General features: G+C 39.9%; 1 protein-coding gene across 1 annotated transcript in view; it reads right to left on the bottom strand.

Annotated features, from left to right (window-relative positions):
* LOC114658435 (brefeldin A-inhibited guanine nucleotide-exchange protein 2-like) overlaps positions 1–21,405 on the bottom strand; it is a 923,594-nt gene that overhangs the window by 54,908 nt on the left and 847,281 nt on the right. Inside the window, exon 34 of the mRNA XM_051932465.1 lies at positions 13,186–13,316. Coding sequence (XP_051788425.1) covers positions 13,186–13,316 — 131 coding nt within the window. The remainder of the gene's footprint in view (positions 1–13,185; positions 13,317–21,405) is intronic.

Below are 21,405 nucleotides of genomic sequence, written 5' to 3' on the forward strand. Positions count from 1 at the left end.
TGCCTCCATGCAGACCATCTGATATTATGAAATTTACCCAATTTCACAAAGGAGATCCCGTTCTCTTCACACAACTTCTTAAGCACAGCTGTATTTTTTGCTCCACCTTTTTGTAAATAAAACTGCAGCAGCTTGACCACGGAGCGATTAAAGGTCTCACAATACAGAACGCTGCAATCAGCTGATTTTCTGCAGTTTTCTATTGTGTGTGTGGTGCACAGAATGTGCACAAGAGAGTCTCCAGTTTCGGAACAATGCCGTTGTATATACCGACGTTAACAGCAGCCCCGTCTGTGCACACAGCGACCAACTTTCTCTTCCAGTTGTCCAAGCCTGTTTCCTGGAAAAGTTTAATGAGTCCATCTGTTACAGCCTGCGCAGATCGGTCAGCACCCAGTTCGATTAGGCCAAGGAACTCCATGGTAAACTGCCCGATGTTGGACACAGACACAATGAAAACGATCTCCTGCTTGGTTTTAATGATGTCTTCCGATCCATCAAAAATCAGTCCCCAAAATTCAGCAGACTACAACTTTGCTTTCAACTCCGCGCTGATAGTGCGCATGATGGTCTGCATTATCCATGTGGCCGTCTCACGTCTAAAGGAATATCTTCAGCATAGGAAGATAGGGGACGAGCGTGTTTAGCTTTATGAAAGGCAAGGAGAAAAATATTACACAGAGCTTCCCGTTGTTCTTCATTTACCTTTGTTCGGCATCTAGCTAGAGGGCGAGTGGAAATTTCTTCCTGACTAGTTTGTTTATTGGAAATAGCTTGTACTACATTCATGTGCTCCTTGCTCTTTTCATATTTGTCAAATAACGGATGACTGAAATTCTTTGAGCCTGTGTAAAAGACTCTTGTTTTGTCTGCGACATGTGGCTGCGAGCGGCACAACTTACACCACATTTCAGTGCGCTCATCATTAGCTTCAAGCCACGACACATCTTGGAGCCACTTTTCAGAAAAAACTCTTTTTTCTGCTTTGCCTCGGCTTGTTGTTTCTTTGCAGGTGGTGAAACGCCAAAGTAGCTGCTTAATGTCTGTTGTTTTTTAGACATATTGGCAACACGAGATAATCAAAACCAAAAAGAAAGCAACGTATATTAGTAAGATGAGGTGTTGATGCCCTCTCTGACCGTCAGGTACGCAACGGCGCCATAGGGACACAGATGACGTTACGCATTTACAATTTTTGTTGTACATGCGTACCAGTGTACCAGTTATGTGTACCCCTGATTATAAAGCTTGAGCATAACATTCTTGGACTTGTATTCCACACATCGTGATATATAACCTAACATTCTGTTTGACTTCTTAATGGATTCTGAACACTGTCTGGAAGTTGATAGAGTAGAGTCCACTATGACTCCTTCTCATAAGGTTTACTTGCTATGTGTAATACCTTACATTTACTGACATTAAATTTCATCTGGCACAAATCTGCCCAAGCATGAATGCTGTCCAATTCCTTCTTTAATGATTTAATAGATTACAAATTATCTGCCAATCCACCTACCTTTGTATCATCTGCAAACTTAACTAGCTTGTTACTTATATTCCTATCCATATAATTTACATATATTAATAATAGCAGCGGTCTTTGCACTGACCCCTCTGGAACACTGCTCAACATCAGCCAATTCTGATAAGGTTCCTTGCACCATAACCCTCTGCTTCCTGTGTCTGAGCCAATTCTGTACCCATCTACAACCATCACCCTGAACTCTCAATTCTTTTAGTTTGATGCCCAAACTTCCCAAATGGTACCTTATCAAATGTTTTCTGAAAGTCAAGATAAATAATATCATATGCTCAAATTTAATCAACTTTCCTTTCTTTCTCAAAGAATTCCAGCATGTTAGCAAAACATGACCTCGCTCTTCTGAACCCATGCTGACTGTTCAGAAAAACTCCTGTACTTGCCATATCTTATTATTAATAATTTCTTCCATTCATTTTCCTGTGATGTACATTAAGCTTACTGGCCTATAGTTGCTTGGATCTGTCTGGTAACCCTTTTTATATAATGGGATACTATTTGCCTTTTTCCAGTCATTCGGAATCTGACCAGCATGCACTGACTTCGTAAAAATACATGTCGAAGGTTTAAACATGTACTTGCTAGCCTCCTTAAGAACTTGAGGGTAAATATTATCTGGTCCTGGTGATTTGTTTGATTTCAGCCTATTTAATCTGAGCAGTACTTCTCCCTCTACAATTTCCAAATCCTTCAGTACCTCTTTAGTAATCTCAATTATAGCTGGGAGGTTATCCACTTCATCACTTCTTTCTGTAACTCCTTAGTAGTCCCATTTACTGCTGGGAGGTTATCCACTTCCTCACTTGTGAAGATCTCGGAAAATTGCAAGTTTACAGCGTCCACTATTTCACTGTCAGGATCTTTTAATTCCCCTTTACTATTTCTGATACACTTCACCTCCTCCTTGACTGTTCTTTTACTAGTAAAATACTGAAAGAATCTCTTAAGGTCGTCTTTCACCTTATTGGCTACATTTCTCTCCAACTGTGTTTTAGCCTTCCTAATATCCTTCTTAAGGGTTGCCCTCCTGTTCTCATACTCCCTACGATTCACCTAAGAGATATTAGTCTTATACGTCTTTAACAGCTTATTTTCCTTTGCAGCTTCTTTTTTAACTCTTTCTTAATACCTTACAGAGTTTTTTTTTAATTTCCTATTAATTCCAAATTTAGGTATGTACCTGTCCTGCATTACATAAAAACACATTTTTAAACCTGTTCCACTACTCCTCGATTGTCTCCAGACTTAAAAGCTTATCCGAGTCCATCCTCCTTAGACTTTGCAGCATCTGCTCAAAATTTGTCCTACCAAAGTTAAATGTAACAATTTTAGACCTTGCATCTGCACGCATACAAAAATCTGAGTACTGTATTATATTATGGTCACTTGACCCTAGTGGTTCAATCACTTCTAAAACATCAATTATATCCTAATTATTGTAAAAACTAAATCCAGACAGGCTTCACCCCGTGTTGGTGCTTTAACATACAGTGTTTAAAAATAGTCACTGATTACTTCTAAGAACTACTGCTCTCGTGCTCCGTCATTTGCAAGGTTATCGCAGGTGATATACTTGAAGTCCCCCGTGACTGTAATATCCCTTTGTAAACTTGCCTTTTTAATATTACTATAAAGATGTGTGTTGAAATTACTGTCAGCATTGGGTGATCTTATAACACACTCCTAAAATAAGGCCTCTTTCCCTAATGCTTTCCAGGCGAAGCCACATGTCCTCACTAAGATGGGGCTTATCATACAACTGAAGAGGACTCACATTTAAATTCTGATTTGACATAAACAGCAACCCCACCTTCTTTACTGTTACATCTATCCTTCCTAAAAATTAATATCCCTCTATGTTACACTCATCACCATCTTTGTTATTTAGCCAGATTTCTGTTAGTGCTATAATATCATAATTATGCTCTGCCACATACAAGTCAAACTTACTTGCCTTATTTTTGATAACTTCTAGCATTAAGGCAAGCTATTTTTAATGTGTTACTCCTTTCACATTTAAATGTTGGGTTAGAATTTACATTACTACGCATTTTTATTTTTACACTTGTCACACATGTGCGAATACGAGGCAGCTAAATGGCTTGAGTAACTGTAATACATCAGACCAGGGGGCTGCAGGATGTGCTGACTGTCTTTCTCAGTTCCTTGCAGACCATTCCCGGGAAATCCCACCAGGTTCCGGCACCTTGGATGATGTCACTTCCAGTTCTGACCCTGATGACGTCACTTCCTCTATGGGCCTTTAAAGCCTCCACGTTACCTCCAGTTTGACAGTTTTGTTTTGGACTCGGTCTTGTGAACATCTCTGTTCAATTATTTAAAGATTTTGCAGCCGGGATACAATATACGGGTGGCTACCCCAAACTAATGATGTCTGGAGTGAATTACTTGTTACACACTATTGTTTGTTCCTCCATGTATAGTTCTAAACCTGGCCAGTCCTAAACTTCCCTCCCCCCCAATACCTAGTTTAAACAATCCTCGACTAACCTACTCATATGCCCCCCCAAAACATTGGTGCCCCTCTGGTTCAGATATCTGTTCCAAAAGGAGTCCCAGTGCCCCAAAATCTATATCCTTCTACCCTGCTGCACTAAGACTTGATTCCGGCATTAAGCCTTCTCATCTCCTTAATCTTACCTGGACTGCTACGTGGCACAGGCACAACTTCAGAGAAGACTACCTTGTCAGCTGTGCTCCTCAGACTGGCACCTAACTCTTTGAATTTGGATCGCAAAACTGACAAACTACCCTGATGTATGTCACTTGTTCCTACATGGACAATAACAACTGAATCCAAACTTTCTCAGGCCAAGAGCCTCCTCAACCCTTCCAGGGACATTTCCTACATTGTGCACCCAAAAGGCAACATACCATGCGAGGCATTGGGCAAGAGCCTATCAGCTCTTCCAGGGAGGTCTCCCAACTGTGCACCTGGAAAACAACACAGCATGCATGTCTCTGGTGCAAACCTGTGCTTCAATCCCCCTAATGATTAAGCCCCCAACTATCACTACCTCTCTCTTTCTGGGAATTTGTTTTGAGTTGACCAGTTGGTGCTCCTCATCCATGCCTACCACATCAGAATCATCAGATACACTGTCCAGCTCAGGAAAGGACATAACCCGCAACCCACCTATCCATATTACTAACCGAGAATGCTAAACCGGATGGACGCAGGGACATCCGGCCATGGGCCGTAGCTGCAAAAAGACGTACTGCGCAGGCGCACCAAGAAATGAGGCGCCGCGAGAGGCGGACAAGACCACAGACAAAAGGAGTGAGCACAGAAAAAAGGAGTCAAACGCAGGCGACGCACACAGCGCCGCACGAGCAAAACACCCCCCCCCCCCCCCCCCCCACACACACACAAGCAACGGACGGGACACACACAAAGAGGACGATTCAACAAGCCCCTGGCACACAAAAAAAAGAGCCCGCAAACCCAAACACACACAAGCAACGGACGGGACACACATAAAGAGGAGGATTTAATCCCATTGCACACGAAACGGGACGCACACAAAGAGGAGGATTCAACAAGCCACAAGCACACAAAAAAAAAAAAGAAGCCGCGAGCAACACACAAAGCCCATTGGACACGAAACGGGACAGACTACGGACATAGCACACGAAACGTACACAAAAACGACGATTCAGACCCACGACCGCAGTAACATAAATAACAAATGACACACAAAGCCCCATTTCTAAATGAACCGTCCGTATTAAACATACGTCATCTCAACACGTTCACAATATGCAGCATAGGTAGATCTCATTACAATGAGGCACTATTAACCGTTCAACCGCAGAAAAGGATCCATATTAACAGTGAGTGCGATCCTCCTTATTACTTATCCATATTTCTCACGCTCAAGAACAAACAAGTCATGAATTCACGATCACAGGTACAAAACGATACCACTCGGATAACGGGACCAAACACAATTCACACTATGCAGCATAGGTGGATCTCATTACAATAAGGCACTATTAAACGTTCAACCGCAGAAAAGGCTCCATATTAACAGTAAGTGCAATACTCCTTATTACTTATCCATATTTCTAGAAGAAAAAATGTCTTGGCTCCAAAAACGCAAAGCTCAACTAAAGCTTCTAACTAACGATGTACCTAAAAGTAAAAACTTTATGAACTGCATTAGATCCTACAATAGTTCATTTGCTTTTGCATCTACCGGAGTAACTATCAGGCCACCAAAAGGCAATGGCCCATACTGCTTTCGCTTTTGTGCACAAATACTGCATCGCATTGAAAAAGTGCACCCTCAAACAAATCAATAACGCAAATATGCACAAATCTACATCCTAGATCCACATGACGCAATCTATCAATCAAAGTGCTGCATCGCAACAGGCACGGATTCAAAACGAAACACATCCCGTCTCAGACATACGTTAACGGCAAGGAAGGCTACAACGGACTTCTCACACAGCACAGGCAAATCGATTACAGCTCCAAAACAACACGTCCCAAATACTACACATGCAACAACGCGTCTCTCAAACGGCACAAGCAAAACATACACCAGGAAAATTCATTCGGATTAATGAATGTCATTTGCAATCATTGTCATTCAGTTCACTTCCCTGAAGAAACAACTTGCAATACAAGTAATACATTTACACGTTGTTGTCAAAAGGGTCAAATTAGACTGCCTCCTTTACATTCATATCCTGAATATCTACAGAAGCTTCTAACTAACGATGTACCTGAAAGTGAAAACTTTATCAACTGCATTAGATCCTACAAATCGGTATCCACTATGAACATTAACGGTGGCACTGCACGTGACATCCGTCTTGCAAAAATGTTAATTATTGATGAATGTACAATGGCATCCAGTCACTTACTCAACACCATTCATAAACTTCTACAAACGTTTATGAATAATAATATTCGCTTTGGAGGAAAGGTACTTTTATTAGGAGGAGATTTTAGACAGTGCTTAGCTATTCTTCCACATGCCATGCGCTCAGCTATTGTTCAGTGCACCTTAAAATACGCAGACAATTGGCATTGCTTTCAAAAGATACAGTTAGTAAAAAAGATACGATGTCCAGAACCAGATCATTACAATTGCTTATTACAACTGGGAGATGGTACACTCACCAATACAGATGGACTTCACCCACATATTATTACAATTCCTCAAGCCTTTATCTGCGACGACTTATTGACAGACAGATTTGGAACAGCAATCTCATTAGACCAAATGCCCCTTTTAACACAACGCACTATATTATGTCCAAAAAATATTAATGTGGAAAACATAAATACCCAAGTCATTCCATTACTTCCTGGAGAGACACAACTCTTTCTAAGCTCTGACAAACTTGACTCTGATCACAAAAATAACCATCTTCATTGACATTACAAGTTCTGACCTGGAATTACCTTTTACACTTAAACGGCGTGTACAAAGAAATTTTCCAATAAACCTTTACACTGTGCCACACACTTTATTGTTTGCTTTCTATTTGCATCATCTACACCTTCACACTATTCTATATCTCATTCATACATCACGCTCTTTCTCATTCCCAACACCAGGGGTTGGCGAGCGAAGCGAGCAGGGGGCGGAGGGGCCAGGTCCGCAATTCTCTACTACACCGCAGGCCAGCCATCTCCTCCACCAATTTAGCAACTCCAAGTTTGAGGTGCTGGATCAGCTGGAAACTCCTGCAGATGCAGCCCTCATAGAAGACTGGCTACTCCAAGCCGTCATCTAAAAAGTCCAACATCCAACAAGACTTGCATAGCACTGGCCTCATTGTTAAAATTTGATTTAGGATTACTAAAACATTTTCTTTATTAAAGTTAAATTATTTAACTTAAATGGTAAAACTAAAAAAATTATGACAAAAAAATTATAGAACTGCTAGAGCATTTCAATACCTTCTGGCCCCTTAAGCTCCTGTAATATTCTCCCTCTGAACTGCCTGCTGTTTGGCCTTCTATGATGTTAACTTTACTTTTCTCTGTCTGTTCTCTTAACTTTTTGCTTCTCTTATTCCTTACTTAAAAGCTCTCCACTCACACTGTTTGTATTCCCCATATTAATGAACCCTTATGCTGTCTCCCACTTAACTGCTCTACTTCTGGACCTCTAAGAAATGTTCAATCTAAAAAAAATAAATAATAAATAAAACTTGCTTAGAGAATATCTGCTGCTAGTTAATTTCTTACTGTCTTATCTGCTCCTACAGCCCCTTGTGCCTGATTGGACATCTTAATGCACTGCAGAGCTTTCCCCTTTATGGTTTTGACTTCAGCAGTGGCCTTTTTTAACTAAGCAATCACTGTTTCTGTAATTTATTAACTATTTATTTTAATGACATGGTTATTGACTTAAAGATGCCAACATCAGTTACTGCTGCTTTCTGCACTGCCTCTTCAATGCTAGTTCAGATACAAATAACAAGAACAAGTAACCGTAAAAAGTGACAAGTAACTTTTCCAAGTATACCCTCAAACACCCAGCTACTTTTGCTCTTGAGTGGGCAAAAAAAAAAAAAAACTTTCAAAAAACATGAAAAAAAGCTTTAAAAATTCCTGCACAGTTACTTAGCGGAAACCAAAACACAAGTTTATAGGAGCAAAATGTATTTTTAAATAGATTTCTCTCACATCACAGAAAGCACAAAAGAAAACACAAAAACTTTCAGCAACTCTCAGCTGCCTCTTCGTTTACAAAGTTGATGTCAGCACATTATTGCATGCCATATGTAACATATTTTGAATATTGACGAAACAATCTGTTTTAAAAAGATACATTTGACACCCTTGTTGTAACTTGATTTTTAGTGATTTAAGCATTTTGTTGATACTTCATAATTATTATCAGTCATCGTGCAGCTCACAATGTTCAGTGAACCCCTGGGTGATAACCACCACGATAGAAGTCCAGTCTCAGTTATCTCAAATGACCCTGTCTGAGGAATGAAAAAAGGCAATGAAGAAAGATAAAAAGAAGGATTCAATGCATATTTAGGCCAAATAATCTTATCACTAGACAGGTATTCAAGTTGAGGACATGGAAAAATCAACAGAATCACTGCTAAGATAAAGCAGAATATCCTCAGCATCTAAGGAAACTCTTAAAGGGTATCTTTAACCAATATGAGCCTTTAAGGCTCTAAAAAGAGAATAAATGATAGATGAGACAGGGTACAGATATGCCTGGTGCCCCAAAATACACAAATGCTCTTCAGAGCTCAGAGAGTCCAGAGCATCTGGAGTACAGAGTTCTGTATGCAAGAAAGGGGCATGCAGTGAAGAGGCCAGTAACTCAGAAAGTGCTAGGATTTGAGACATGAATCAACATCTGAGAAAGCAGGGAAAGAGGATGGACAAAACAGACCATGCAGAATTGAAAAAAAATAGTAAGGGACCCTTTTTTGGCTTTCATGGTCTAAATCTTAGCCAATGAATCAAATCTCTAAAGCTTGAGAGCCAATAATATTCAGGTTCTACATCCATAAGTGCAGCAGCACACCTTAGTGCAATGAACCATAAAATTAGAATGGTATAACAGCAGAGCATTTAATTTGGCCCCAGTGCAAGCGTTTAGAGTTTCATGCCAATTGGTCCACCAGATGTGAGGGGAGGTATTAAAGATCAGAAATGTTTTAATGAAATTCCTAAACCAAGAAGTTTGTGAAAGCAATGGACATCTGGCAGAAAGTGAGATCTTGAACTGACCTAGCTTTTGTTTCTGTGGTACTAAAATATAATATTTATTCTCACCTTCTATCTCACAACCAGTTAAACAATCAAACTGAAAAGGCTGACATCAAAGATATGTAAGAAAGTGGGACAGAGGAGGAAATCACAGAGAAGCTTATGAGTAAAAGTAACTACAGCAATATTTTAAAACATCGAAATGGAAATAGCAGGTGTGGCTCAAGGACGCGATGATTTTCAGAGTTTTGTGAGGGGCAAGTCAATAGAGTAAGGGAATGTATAGTACCACCATGCAAGTGTTGCATGCTAAAAGAAATTTCAGAGGTCATGAACAACTTGTTATATAGCACACATTGAATATAAACCTGAAACTAAGGTGCAGAAATTATTTTTTTATTAGGTTTAGCCCTTTATGCACTAAGGGGTTTTGGACATTATTGTGCCTAAATTACATATCCAAAAGTAATGGCTATTACTCTGTTTATGTAATAAGCTGCAAATGGCTTTTTTTAAAGAAAGTATTTACCATGATTAAAACAACTTTGCTTACATCAATATCAAGTAAATAAACACAAAAAATGGTGCTTTAGATATTTCTCTTCAAAAAACTGGATTTTGAAGTACATACAGTGCATCCGGAAAGTATTCACAGCGCATCACTTTTTCCACATTTTGTTATGTTACAGCCTTATTCCAAAATGGATTAAATTAATTTTTTCCTCAGAATTCTACACACAACACCCCATAATGACAACGTGAAAAAAGTTTACTTGAGGTTTTTGCAAATTTATTAAAAAGCAAAAAACTGAGAAATCATGTGTACATAAGTATTCACAGCCTTTGCTCAATACTTTGTCGATGCACCTTTGGCAGCAATTACAGCCTCAAGTCTTTTTGAATATGATGCCAGAAACTTGGCACACCAATTCTTGGCCAGTTTCGCCCATTCCTCTTTGCAGCACCTCTCAAGCTCCATCAGGTTGGATGGGAAGCGTCGGTGCACAGCCATTTTAAGATCTTTCCAGAGATGTTCAATCGGAATCAAGTCTGGGCTCTGGCTGAGCCACTCAAGGACATTCACAGAGTTGTCCTGAAGCCACTCATTTGATATCTTGGCTGTGTGCTTAGGGTCATTGTCCTGCTGAAAGATGAACCGTCGCCCCAGTCTGAGGTCAAGAGCGCTCTGGAGCAGGTTTTCATCCAGGTGAGGAAGGCAGGCTCTATTGTTGGCATGGAGCTGGACAGTTTAACATCTGTGGCAGAGCGAAGGGCGCTCAGCAGGCTCCTATCAATTATGGAGAATCCACTGCATCCACTAAATAATGTCATCTCCAGACAGAAGAGCAGCTTCAGCGACAGACTGCTGTCACTGTCCTGCTCCACAGACAGATTGAGGAGATCGTTCCTCCCCCAAACTATGCGACTCTTTAATTCCACCGGGGGGGGGGGGTAAACGTTAATATTTAACATTATACATAGTTATTGTCTGTTTTTTTCACCTGTATTATTATCATTCTTTAATTTAATATTATTTATTGTATCAGTATGCTGCTGCTGAAGAATGTGAATTTCCCATTGGGATTAATAAAGTATCTATCTATCTATCTATCTATCTATCTATCTATCTATCTATCTATCTATCTATCTATCTATCTATCTATCTATCTATCTATCTATCTATCTATCTATCTATCTAGGATGTCTCTGTACATTGCTGCAGTCATCTTTTCCTTTATCCTGACTAGTCTCCCTGTCCCTGCCGCTGAAAAACATCCCCACAGCATGATGCTGCCACCACCATGCTTCACTGTAGGGATGGTATTGGCCTGGTGATGAGCGGTGCCTGGTTTCCTCCAAACGTGACGCCTGGCATTCACACCAAAGAGTTCAATCTTTGTCTCATCAGACCAGAGAATTTTCTTTCTCATGGTCTGAGAGTCCTTCAGGTGCCTTTTGGCAAACTCCAGGCAGGCTGCCATGTGCCTTTTACTAAGGAGTGGCTTCCGTCTGGCCACTCTACCATACAGGCCTGATTAGTGGATTGCTGCAGAGATGGTTGTCCTTCTGGAAGGTTCTCCTCTCTCTACAGAGGACCTTAGGAGCTCTGACAGAGTGACCATCGGGTTCTTGGTCACCTCCCTGACTAAGGCCCTTCTCCTCTGATCGCTCAGTTTAGATGGCCGGCCAGCTCTAGGAACAGTCCTGGTGGTTTCGAACTTCTTCCACTTACGGATGATGGAGGCCACTGTGCTCATTGGGACCATCAAAGCAGCAGAAATTTTTCTGTAACCTTCCCCAGATTTGTGCCTCGAGACAATCCTGTCTCGGAGGTCTACAGACAATTCCTTTGACTTCATGCTTGGTTTGTGCTCTGACATGAACCGTCAACTCTGGGACCTTATATAGACAGGTGTGTGCCTTTCCAAATCAAGTCCAATCATCTGAATTTACCACAGATGGACTCCAATTAAGCTGCAGAAACATCTCAAGGATGATCAGGGGAAACAGGATGCACCTGAGCTCAATTTTGAGCTTCATGGCAAAGGCTGTGAATACTTATGCACATGTGCTTTCTCAATTTTTTTATTTTTTAATAAATTTGCAAAAATCTCAAGTAAACTTTTTTCACGTTGTCATTATGGAGTGTTGTGTGTAGAATTCTGAGGAAAAAAATGAATTTAACCCATTTTGGAATAAGGCTGTAACATAACAAATTGTGGAAAAAGTGATGTGCTGTGAATACTTTCCAGATGCACTGTAACCAAGACATTTTAGGATCCACTACCCTGGAAGCAAGTTCCTTTTGTGTGCCAAACTGTCTGCTATCCAAAGTTATATTGTTTGGCACAAGGTGGCCCCCTTTTTGGAAACATTTAGTGTTGTACCTTAACAATCTCTCAAAATAAGCATTGTAGTTATATTTGTTTATTTTTAGAACAAAAATATACATTTACACACAAACACATTATATCACTCTGAAGCAACATGTAAACAATTTGTAAGTACTGTATATTATTTCTTTTAAAATAATTTTTCATGCCAGTCCTTGAAAAATTTAATTTACCCCTAGACACAGAGGAAGCTTACATTTTGTACACTACATTGTTTTTTTTTTTCTGAAATTCATCCATTTTCTTTTGCCTTCTGTTGCAGTTGCCCAAGAAAAGGTTTATTTATTTATTGTTGTTGTTGCTTTTTTCTAACATTTCATGTATGGAATAAACCAAACACATACATACATTTTCATAACAACTTCTTCCAGTGCTGGGTTACAGGGGTGAGGACAATGTCTTTACTGGTAGCACTCTTCACAGGACAGGAAACAAGCAGCCTTGAGCACAGAGCTTGTCTTACAAACACACACACATAAACCAGTGTTTCTCTGACACTTTCAACTGATTGATAATGTAGTTCACAAGCATACGTGACTTTTTCACAGTGTAACACACACCCAACTTTTTCCTCATGACGTCAAAGGGATTGACACAGCCTTGGGAGATTTATTATCCTGTTTCTAATTATACTGTATATCTAAGTATATTAATTATACAAGTCAGTAACTAACAACATTCAGTGGCATTCAATCGGGCAAGCTAGGGTTGGTCCTCATGTGAAACTTCGTGAGGAACAAGTGCAGCATAGCAATTCCTCATTGGTATGGTAAGAAACATTACCAGTGTACTTTAAATTGAAACTGAAAGAGCACTACTCAGAAAACTAACATAGGGAGAATATGGAGCAGACAGCCTCAGGGTATGAAAATAGAACCAATGATGCTCGAACTGTAAAACTGCATGCAATGACACTTCTTAGTAAATTATATCAAATATATAAATAATTCCCTTCAAAAGGAGACCTGTCAGTAATTTGCTAATTCAGTGATGCTGAAAAGTAATGGAAATCAGCTGTGTACCTGAGCTGCAGCCATATGTTCATCATCGTATTCTTTGCTGGTTGCTGGGTAGAAGACAATGTTGTCTATTGACTGAATCAGTTCCAATTGCACTACACATTTAATTAGAAGGCTCCCAAACAGCTTGTAATCTGTGAGTTTTCAAAGAAAAAGCAAAAAGAAAATTGATTAGATGTTATTATATTAGTGTGAAACGTTCCCCACTCACCTAAAGAATCATCTGCCATAACTGAATTTATGATTCAAGTGATAACAAGTTGTCCAGTTAATGAAGCAGTAAAGCACCCTTAAACCATTACACAACTACCATGATGTTGCCAGCTGAAAGATAATCGCCCATGCAGTAATTATCCAATAGGAGGCTCGTACCTATTTGCTTAGTTAAATCCAGGTGGCGACTTTGTTTTTGGCCAGGCAGAGTATGATCCCTGACACATGATTCTTGCTGTGAAAAATGTGCTGCTGTTATGTACTATTAGGGAGGATTTAATGGATTTTTCCAAAGGCAGTAATGTCCAAAATGATGTTAATTTGGTGCATGCCCAAAACATGTGACACAGTGAGGCTGGGACTTCATTGCAGCGTTCACAGGTTGGATCTTGCCCTGGAAACATTTTGGACAGTTTTAGGCGAGACAGATGTGCTCGATATATAATTTTGAGTTGAATAATTGTACACTTTGCGCATATGAAGCTCGAGTGAAGTCTCTGCATTGTTATTTTCTACTCCTTTACTGATATATTGATTAAGAGATCTTTTTTCCATTGTCCTCTTGGATCTTTAAAAGGGAGGGACTGCAAGATAATGTCTAAGTCCTTGAAATTGAGCAATATTTTTTCCGGCATGGAGGTGGGTGCAAGATGAGGAAAATCGGGTAGGTTCTGTTTAACAAAGTTCCTAATTTGAAGATAGTGTCACGCACGCGCACATGGGGAGTCGCAAACGACCCGGGTAGTAGCGCGAAATCCGAAAGCCATACGGGACGGACAGGCAACTAACCTTTTTCTCTTTGTTTTCCTAGAAAGAAGGAAACGGCGACACCCTGAACCGTCTCCCGTTCTTCCACTTCCGCATCTTCCTTCCCTCTGATGACGTCAGAATCCCAGAATACACCACAACTCACTACCCAGCATTCCTCTGTTTAATTCCGGTCCCCTCTATAAATGTTCCCCCATCATGCCATATGGTTGTTCAGCAGTGAAGTGATTGTACTCTGGACTGTATAACTTTGATTTTCAACTTCTTTACAGTATACGGGGCCGGAAACCCCAAACCTTTATGTGCAGTTGTGTCTTTTCTTTTTACAATAATGAAATAAATGTGTGGCTGGAAAGTTAAATTTGGAATGTAATTGTTCATAGGATGCAAAGATGTTGTCTATATAAAGATCTCTAAGCAATTTAATCACAAATCTTTTCCAGATATTAAAAACTGCATATGTTTGCGAGGGTTGAAAGAGGTGGTTCTCTTGCAAAGGTGCCACAGATAAAAGATTCTCCATTTTAAAATGCTTTCTACATTGGTTCCATATTCTGAGTGAGTGAAGCACAATTGGGTTATTAGTATATTGTCGATAACTTGTCGATATTGCGGACCAACCCTGTGTATGTTCATCTATTTGTGCCCAGGTTTTTATAGCTTGTATGTTTGCTGCCCAATAATAAAACTGAAAGTTGGGTAGAGTCATGCCACCTTCTGCCTTAGGTCTTTGTAGGGTCGCTCTTTGGATACGTGGATGTTTTCAGTTCCAAATAAATAAGGTTATTGTTGAATCTAATTGCTTAAAAAATGATTTATTAATGTATATTGGAATGTTTTGAAATAAAAAAGTAGCTTAGAAAGAATATTCATCTTAATAACGTTAATTCTTCAAGCTAGAGTGAGATGAAGGGTTGACCATCTATGCAAGTCTTGCTTAATTTTTTCCATACAGATGGCGAAATTTTGTTGATAAAGTGCTTTATGTTTACTTGTGATGTTTACCCCTAGGTATTTAAACTGATCTGCAATGATAAAAGGGAAGGTGTCCAATCTAATATTGTGTGCTTGAGAATTCACTGGAAAGAGCACACTTTTATTCAAATTAATTCTGTGCCCAGAGATCTTTTGAAATTATGTAAGTGCTGTTAAGACTGCAGGCACAGAATTTTGTGGGTCTGATATATACAGTACCATATCATCTGCATATAGAGAAATTTTCTGTTCCAGTCCTTCTCCCCTTTATTTGATAAGAATTTTGACAGTGGACCGCCAGTGATTCAATGGCGACTGCAAATAGCAGTGGTGACAAGGGGCAACCTTGTCTGGTACCACGTTCTAGTTTAAAGTAGTCTGAACAAATGTTGTTAATACAAACTGAAGCTTCTGGATTGGTATACAGTAGTTTCATCCATGCACAAATGTTCGGACCAAACCCAAATTTCTCTAATGTAGTGAAAAGGTAGTTCCATTCAATCATGTCAAATGCTTTTTCTGCATCCAATGATAATAATATTTCTGGGGTGTTTGACTTTGTTGGTGAGTATATTACATTAAACAGGCATCGAAGATTGGAAGATAAGTGTCGACCCTTGATAAATACAGTTTGATCTTGTGATACAGTAATCCCTCGCTATATCGCGCTTCGCCTTTCGCGGCTTCACTCCATCGCGGATTTTATATGTAAGCATATTTAAATATATATCGCGGATTTTTCGCTGCTTCGCGGGTTTCTGAGGACAATGGGTCTTTTAATTTCTGGTACATGCTTCCTCAGTTGGTTTGCCCAGTTGATTTCATACAAGGGACGCTATTGGCAGATGGCTGAGAAGCTACCCAACTTACTTTCTCTCTCTCTCTCTTGTGCTGACTATCTGTGATCCTGACGTAGGGGGTGTGAGCAGGGGGGCTGTTCGCACACCTAGACGATACGGACGCTCGTCTAAAAATGCTGAAAGATTATCTTCACGTTGCTACCTTCTGTGTGCAGCTTTTAAGTATGCTGCACGGTGCTTCGCATACTTAAAAGCTCAAAGGACACGTATTGATTTTTTTATCTGTCTCTCTCTATCTCTCTCTCTGCTCCTGACGGAGGGGGTGTGAGCTGCCGCCTTCAACAGCTTTGTGCCGCGGTGCTTCGCATACTTACAAGCCAAACAGCCCTATTGATTTGTTTGCTCCTTTGAAGAGGAAGATATGTTTGCATTCTTTTAATTGTGAGACTGAACTGTCATCTCTGTCTTGTCATGGAGCACAGTTTAAACTTTTGAAAAAGAGACAAATGTTTGTTTGCAGTGTTTGAATAACGTTCCTGTCTCTCTACAACCTCCTGTGTTTCTGCGCAAATCTGTGACCCAAGCATGACAATATAAAAATAACCATATAAACATATGGTTTCTACTTCGCGGATTTTCTTATTTCGCGGATGGCTCTGGAAAGCAACCCCCGCGATGGAGGAAGGATTACTGTATTACCGAAGGCAGCACTTTCTCCATCCTTCTAGGTATGATTTTTGAGAGAATCTTAACATCATTATTCAGAAGTGAAATTGGTCTATATGATGCACATTGCTTATTTTGTTTAGGAAAGACGGTGATTAATGCTTGGCGAAAAGTTTGGGGTAGAATTTGATTGTCTCTAGCTTCTATAAATGCTGCTAATAGGAGGGGAGCTAGCTGAGTGGAGAATTTCTTAAAAAATTCTGCAGGGTAGCCATCAGGGCCTGCTGCTTTCCCGCCTTGAACTGACTTTATAGCATCTAGTAATTCTGATAGCTCCAAAGGTTTATACAGTTCCTCCGCACTAAAAATACCTATTTGTGGCATCTGTAATGTATCCAGAAATGCATTAGATTGTGTGTTATCTTCTTTAAACTCAGTAAAATATAAGGATTTATAGTAGTCTCTAAATGTGTGCATTATATTTTTATGGTCAATGATTTAATCTCCGTTCGTGTTGGTGATTACTGGGATTGCATTGAGAACTTCTTGCTTGTGGATTTGTTGAGCTAAAACCTTATTAGCTTTCTCTCCGTGTTCATAGTAATGATGCCTGGATCTTATAAATTAGTTGTTCAGTTTCTTTAGTTGTCAAGAGGCTGAGTTCTGAATGCAGAGCCTGCCTTTTCCTACGTAGAGCCTCGCTTGGAAGCCTGGCATGTTCTACTCTAGTAATTTCTTTTTTAGTTCTGATACTTTCTTGGTTTCTAATTTATTCCTGTGGGAAAGATATGAAATAATCTGTCCTCTTAAAAAGGCCTTTAAAGTTTCCTAGAGTATTCCTGCAGAAACCTCTGAAGATGTAGTACTGTGCAAAAGTTTTAGGCAGGTGTGAAAAAATGCTGTAAACAAAGAATACTTTCAAAAATGATTGATGAAAATAAATGATTAACACTTTCAACAACATGCAGTGAAAGAACAAAACAGAAATCTAAATCAAATCAATATTTGGTGTGACCACCCTTTGCTTTCAAAACAGCATCAATTCTTCTTGGTACACTTGCACACAGTTTTTGAAGGAACTCGGCTGGTAGGTTGTTCCAAACATCTTGGAGAACTAACCACAGATCTTCTGTGGAGGTAGGCTTCCTCACATTCTTCTGTCTCTTCATGTAATCCCAAACACACTCGATGATGTTGCGATCAGGGCTCTGTGGGGGCCATACCATCACTTCCAGGACTTCTTGTTCTTCTTTACGCTGAAGATAGTTCTTAATGACTTTGGCTGTATGTTTGGGGTCGTTGTCCTCTGCTGAATAAATTTGGGGCCAATCATACGCCTCCCTGATGGTACTGCATGATGGATAAGTATCTGCCTGTATTTCTCAGCATTGAGAACACCATTAATCCTGACCAAATCTCCAACTCCATTTACATAAATGCAGCCCCAAACATTCAAGGAACCTCCATCATGCTTCACTGTTGCCTGCAGACACTCATTATTGTACCGCTCTCCAGCCCTTCGATGAACAAACTGCCTTCTGCTACAGCCAAATATTTCAAATTTTGACTCATCAGTCCAGAGCACCTGCTGCCATTTTTCTGCACTCCAGTTCCTATGTTTTCGTGCATACTTGAGTCGCTTGGCCTTGTTTCCACATCGGAGGTATGGCTTTTTGGCTACAACTCTTCCATGAAGACCACTTCTGGTCAGACTTCTCCGGAGAGTAGATGGGTGTACCTGGGTCCCACTGGTTTCTGCCAGTTCTGAGCTGATGGCACTGCTGGAAAAATTCTGATTTTGAAGGGTAATAAGCTTGATGTGTCTTTCATCTGCTGCACTAAGTTTCCTTGGCCGACCACTGCGTCTACGATCCTCAGCGTTGCCCGTTTCTTTGTGCTTCTTCAAAAGAGCTTGAACAGCACATCTTGAAACCCCAGTCTGTTTTGAAATCTTTGTCTGGGAGAGACCTTGCTCATGCAGTATAACTACCTTGTGTCTTGTTGCTGTGCTCAATCTTGCCATGACATGAAACTGTCTTCCACAACCTCACCTTAGTAGCAGAGTTTGGCTGTTCCTCACCCAGTTTTAAGCCTCCTACACAGGTGTTTCAACCTACGTGTGACATTGATGATTATTAGCACCTGTTTGGTATAATTGGTTGATCATACACCTGACTATAATCCTACAAAATCCCTGACTTTGTGCAAGTGTACCTATAAGAATTGATGCTGGTTTGAAGGGAAAAGGTAGTAACACCAAATATTGATTTGATTTAGATTTTTCTTTTGTTCGCTCACTTTGCATTTTGTAAATTGATAACAATAAACAATCATTATTTATATTTCTGAAAGCATTCTTTGTTTACAGCATTTTTTCACACCTGCCTAAAACTTTTGCACAGTACTGTATAAATTCAGTAAAGTTCTTGTCTGCTAATAGAAGCGGGCTAAGACGCCATCTGCGAGGTGAGTGTGTGGGGCATAGTGACTTTAGCTCTAAGATCAGAGGTGCATGGTCGGAAATAACAATAGCATCGTACTTGCAAGATTTAATCGTAGGCAAGAAATTATTATCTATAAAGAAATAATCAATTCTTGAGTAGCAATGATGTACTGGTGAGTAGAAAGAATATGTTCTTGAGTTTGGGTTTAGAAACCTCCAGGGGTCTGATAAGTTGTGGTCAGTTACAAACTGTGTAATTGTCTTTGCAGTGTTAGATGTCATCCCCCCTGTGACAGGAGTCCTATCTAAGAGTGGATTTAAAACACAATTAAAGTCCCCAGCCATTATAATTTTATGAGTGTTCACATTGGGAATGGATGCAAATACATTTTGCATGAATTCCTTATCATCGACATTCGGTGCATAAACATTTATCAAAATCATTTTACAGTTAAATAAGTTGCCCATGACCATCACATATCTCCCTTCAGGATCAGATACTACATCTGATGCTACAAATGAGACTGTTCTATGTATGAGGATTCCCACACCTCTAGTTTTCTTTGTAAAGCTAGAATGGAACATTTGGCCAGTCTAGTCCTTTTACAGCCGGAACTGATCCTTGCTTAGTAAGTGGGTCTCCTGTAAAAATACTATTTTAGCGTTTAAACCTGTTAGGTGAGAGAATACTTTCTTTCTCTTTAATTCGTGATTCAGGCCTTTAACAGTCCAGCTCACAAAGTTAACTGTCCCATCATGGAGACATTGATTCTGAAGTTTTGATGTCATTTTATAGTCTTAGCTGGAAGAAAGACAGCTATAACCTTAATTTCCTATTTCCCCACGGGTGATTGCCATGCAGCCTATTGTTACGTTGGTAGTTATAATTATAAGGATTAAAAGGATAGACTAGATATAGCCTGCTCTCTTTCTCCCCCCAACCACCCCTTATCCCTCCACGTGAGGCTGGGCCCCACTTCACAAAATCCCGGTCCTCTGATATACCACATCCAAAGCAAGACAAGCCCCCACGCAGCGGCGTTTGAGGATTAGAAAGTAAGAGATATCTATTGCCAATATAGTCTAAATACTATATGCCTAAAATATAATCATTAACAAAATATAAGCATAAGATATAAAATCTTCAGCAGTCTTAAAGTATTAAGATAATAAACCCAGGGAATGGTGTTAGAAAGTGGTCCAGGATATGCATAGTGAATCCTAATGCAATAATAACAATAACAATAAACCAAGGGTATGATGTTAAACAGTCCCCTTTAGGGTAGTAAACAAGAAAAAAAAATTAATTTCTTCCACACACATGCTATAACTGTAATTAAGACATATACAGAAAGCGTCCGAGTAATGTAAAGAATGTATAATTATAATACCCGTATCATTACTAGTGGATCAGACAGCAGGTGATATCTCCTTGCCATGCCATGCCATGACAGGATGTGACTCACTATTGTGTTTCGGAATAGTGTCAGGATCAGCTTTCTTAATTCCTTTTCTGCTTCCTCCTTGCTGGGGAAGACATTGTATTGGCCTTGAACATCCACTTTTAGTTTGGCAGGATGCAAGAGGCTGTATTTGATATTGGCTTGCCATAACCGCTGTTTGATGATGTAGAAGTCTGCACGTTTAGCAGCTGTTGCGGGAGAGAAATCAGGGAAGATACGAAATGTGGTTATTTTCAAATATAATTTCTTGCTTGTGTCTGAGGAGTGCCATCACATCTAGCTTACATAATAATCTCTCAAAGCAGACGATAAAAGACCTAGGTCTAAGGGTATTTGATCCGCGTATGCGATAAGCTGCTGCTATCTCGGTATCTGATACAAAGTCCTCTCCAAGTATTTTAGAGAATAGTTCAACTGCGAATTTCACTGGGTTTGGACTTTCACGATTCTCAGGTAGACCTCCAATTCTAATATTATTCCTTCTGCTTCCATCTTCCAGAGCGGCAAGTCTGTCTCTGAGTTTTTTGCATTCGGAATTGGCAGCTGTTGCTTTTCCATCAGTGGCAGTGGATGCTAGATTTTCGGCTATTTCAATTAGAGTCGTGAATGACTGCTTAACATCCTCCAGCTGATTGGCAAGTGTGCTCAGTTTAGACGCGTTTTCCTGAATGTGCTCCTCAATTTTTTCCAGCATACATTTAAAGGCCGCCTCAAAGCGAGTATATATGTGTTTCTCATAGTCTTTATTATCCTGCCATAGCTCTTGCCATAGCTTCTCACTTGCCTTCTCGCTTATCTTCTCGCTTTTCTTTATCTCTTGCTTTGTCTATTGCTTGAGCTCAGCAATCATCATCTTCAGTTCGGACAGATCATTTCTGCTTTTGTGCAGCGTAGG

This window comes from Erpetoichthys calabaricus, chromosome 10 (assembly GCF_900747795.2).
Source record: "Erpetoichthys calabaricus chromosome 10, fErpCal1.3, whole genome shotgun sequence".
Classification (NCBI taxonomy): domain Eukaryota; kingdom Metazoa; phylum Chordata; class Cladistia; order Polypteriformes; family Polypteridae; genus Erpetoichthys; species Erpetoichthys calabaricus.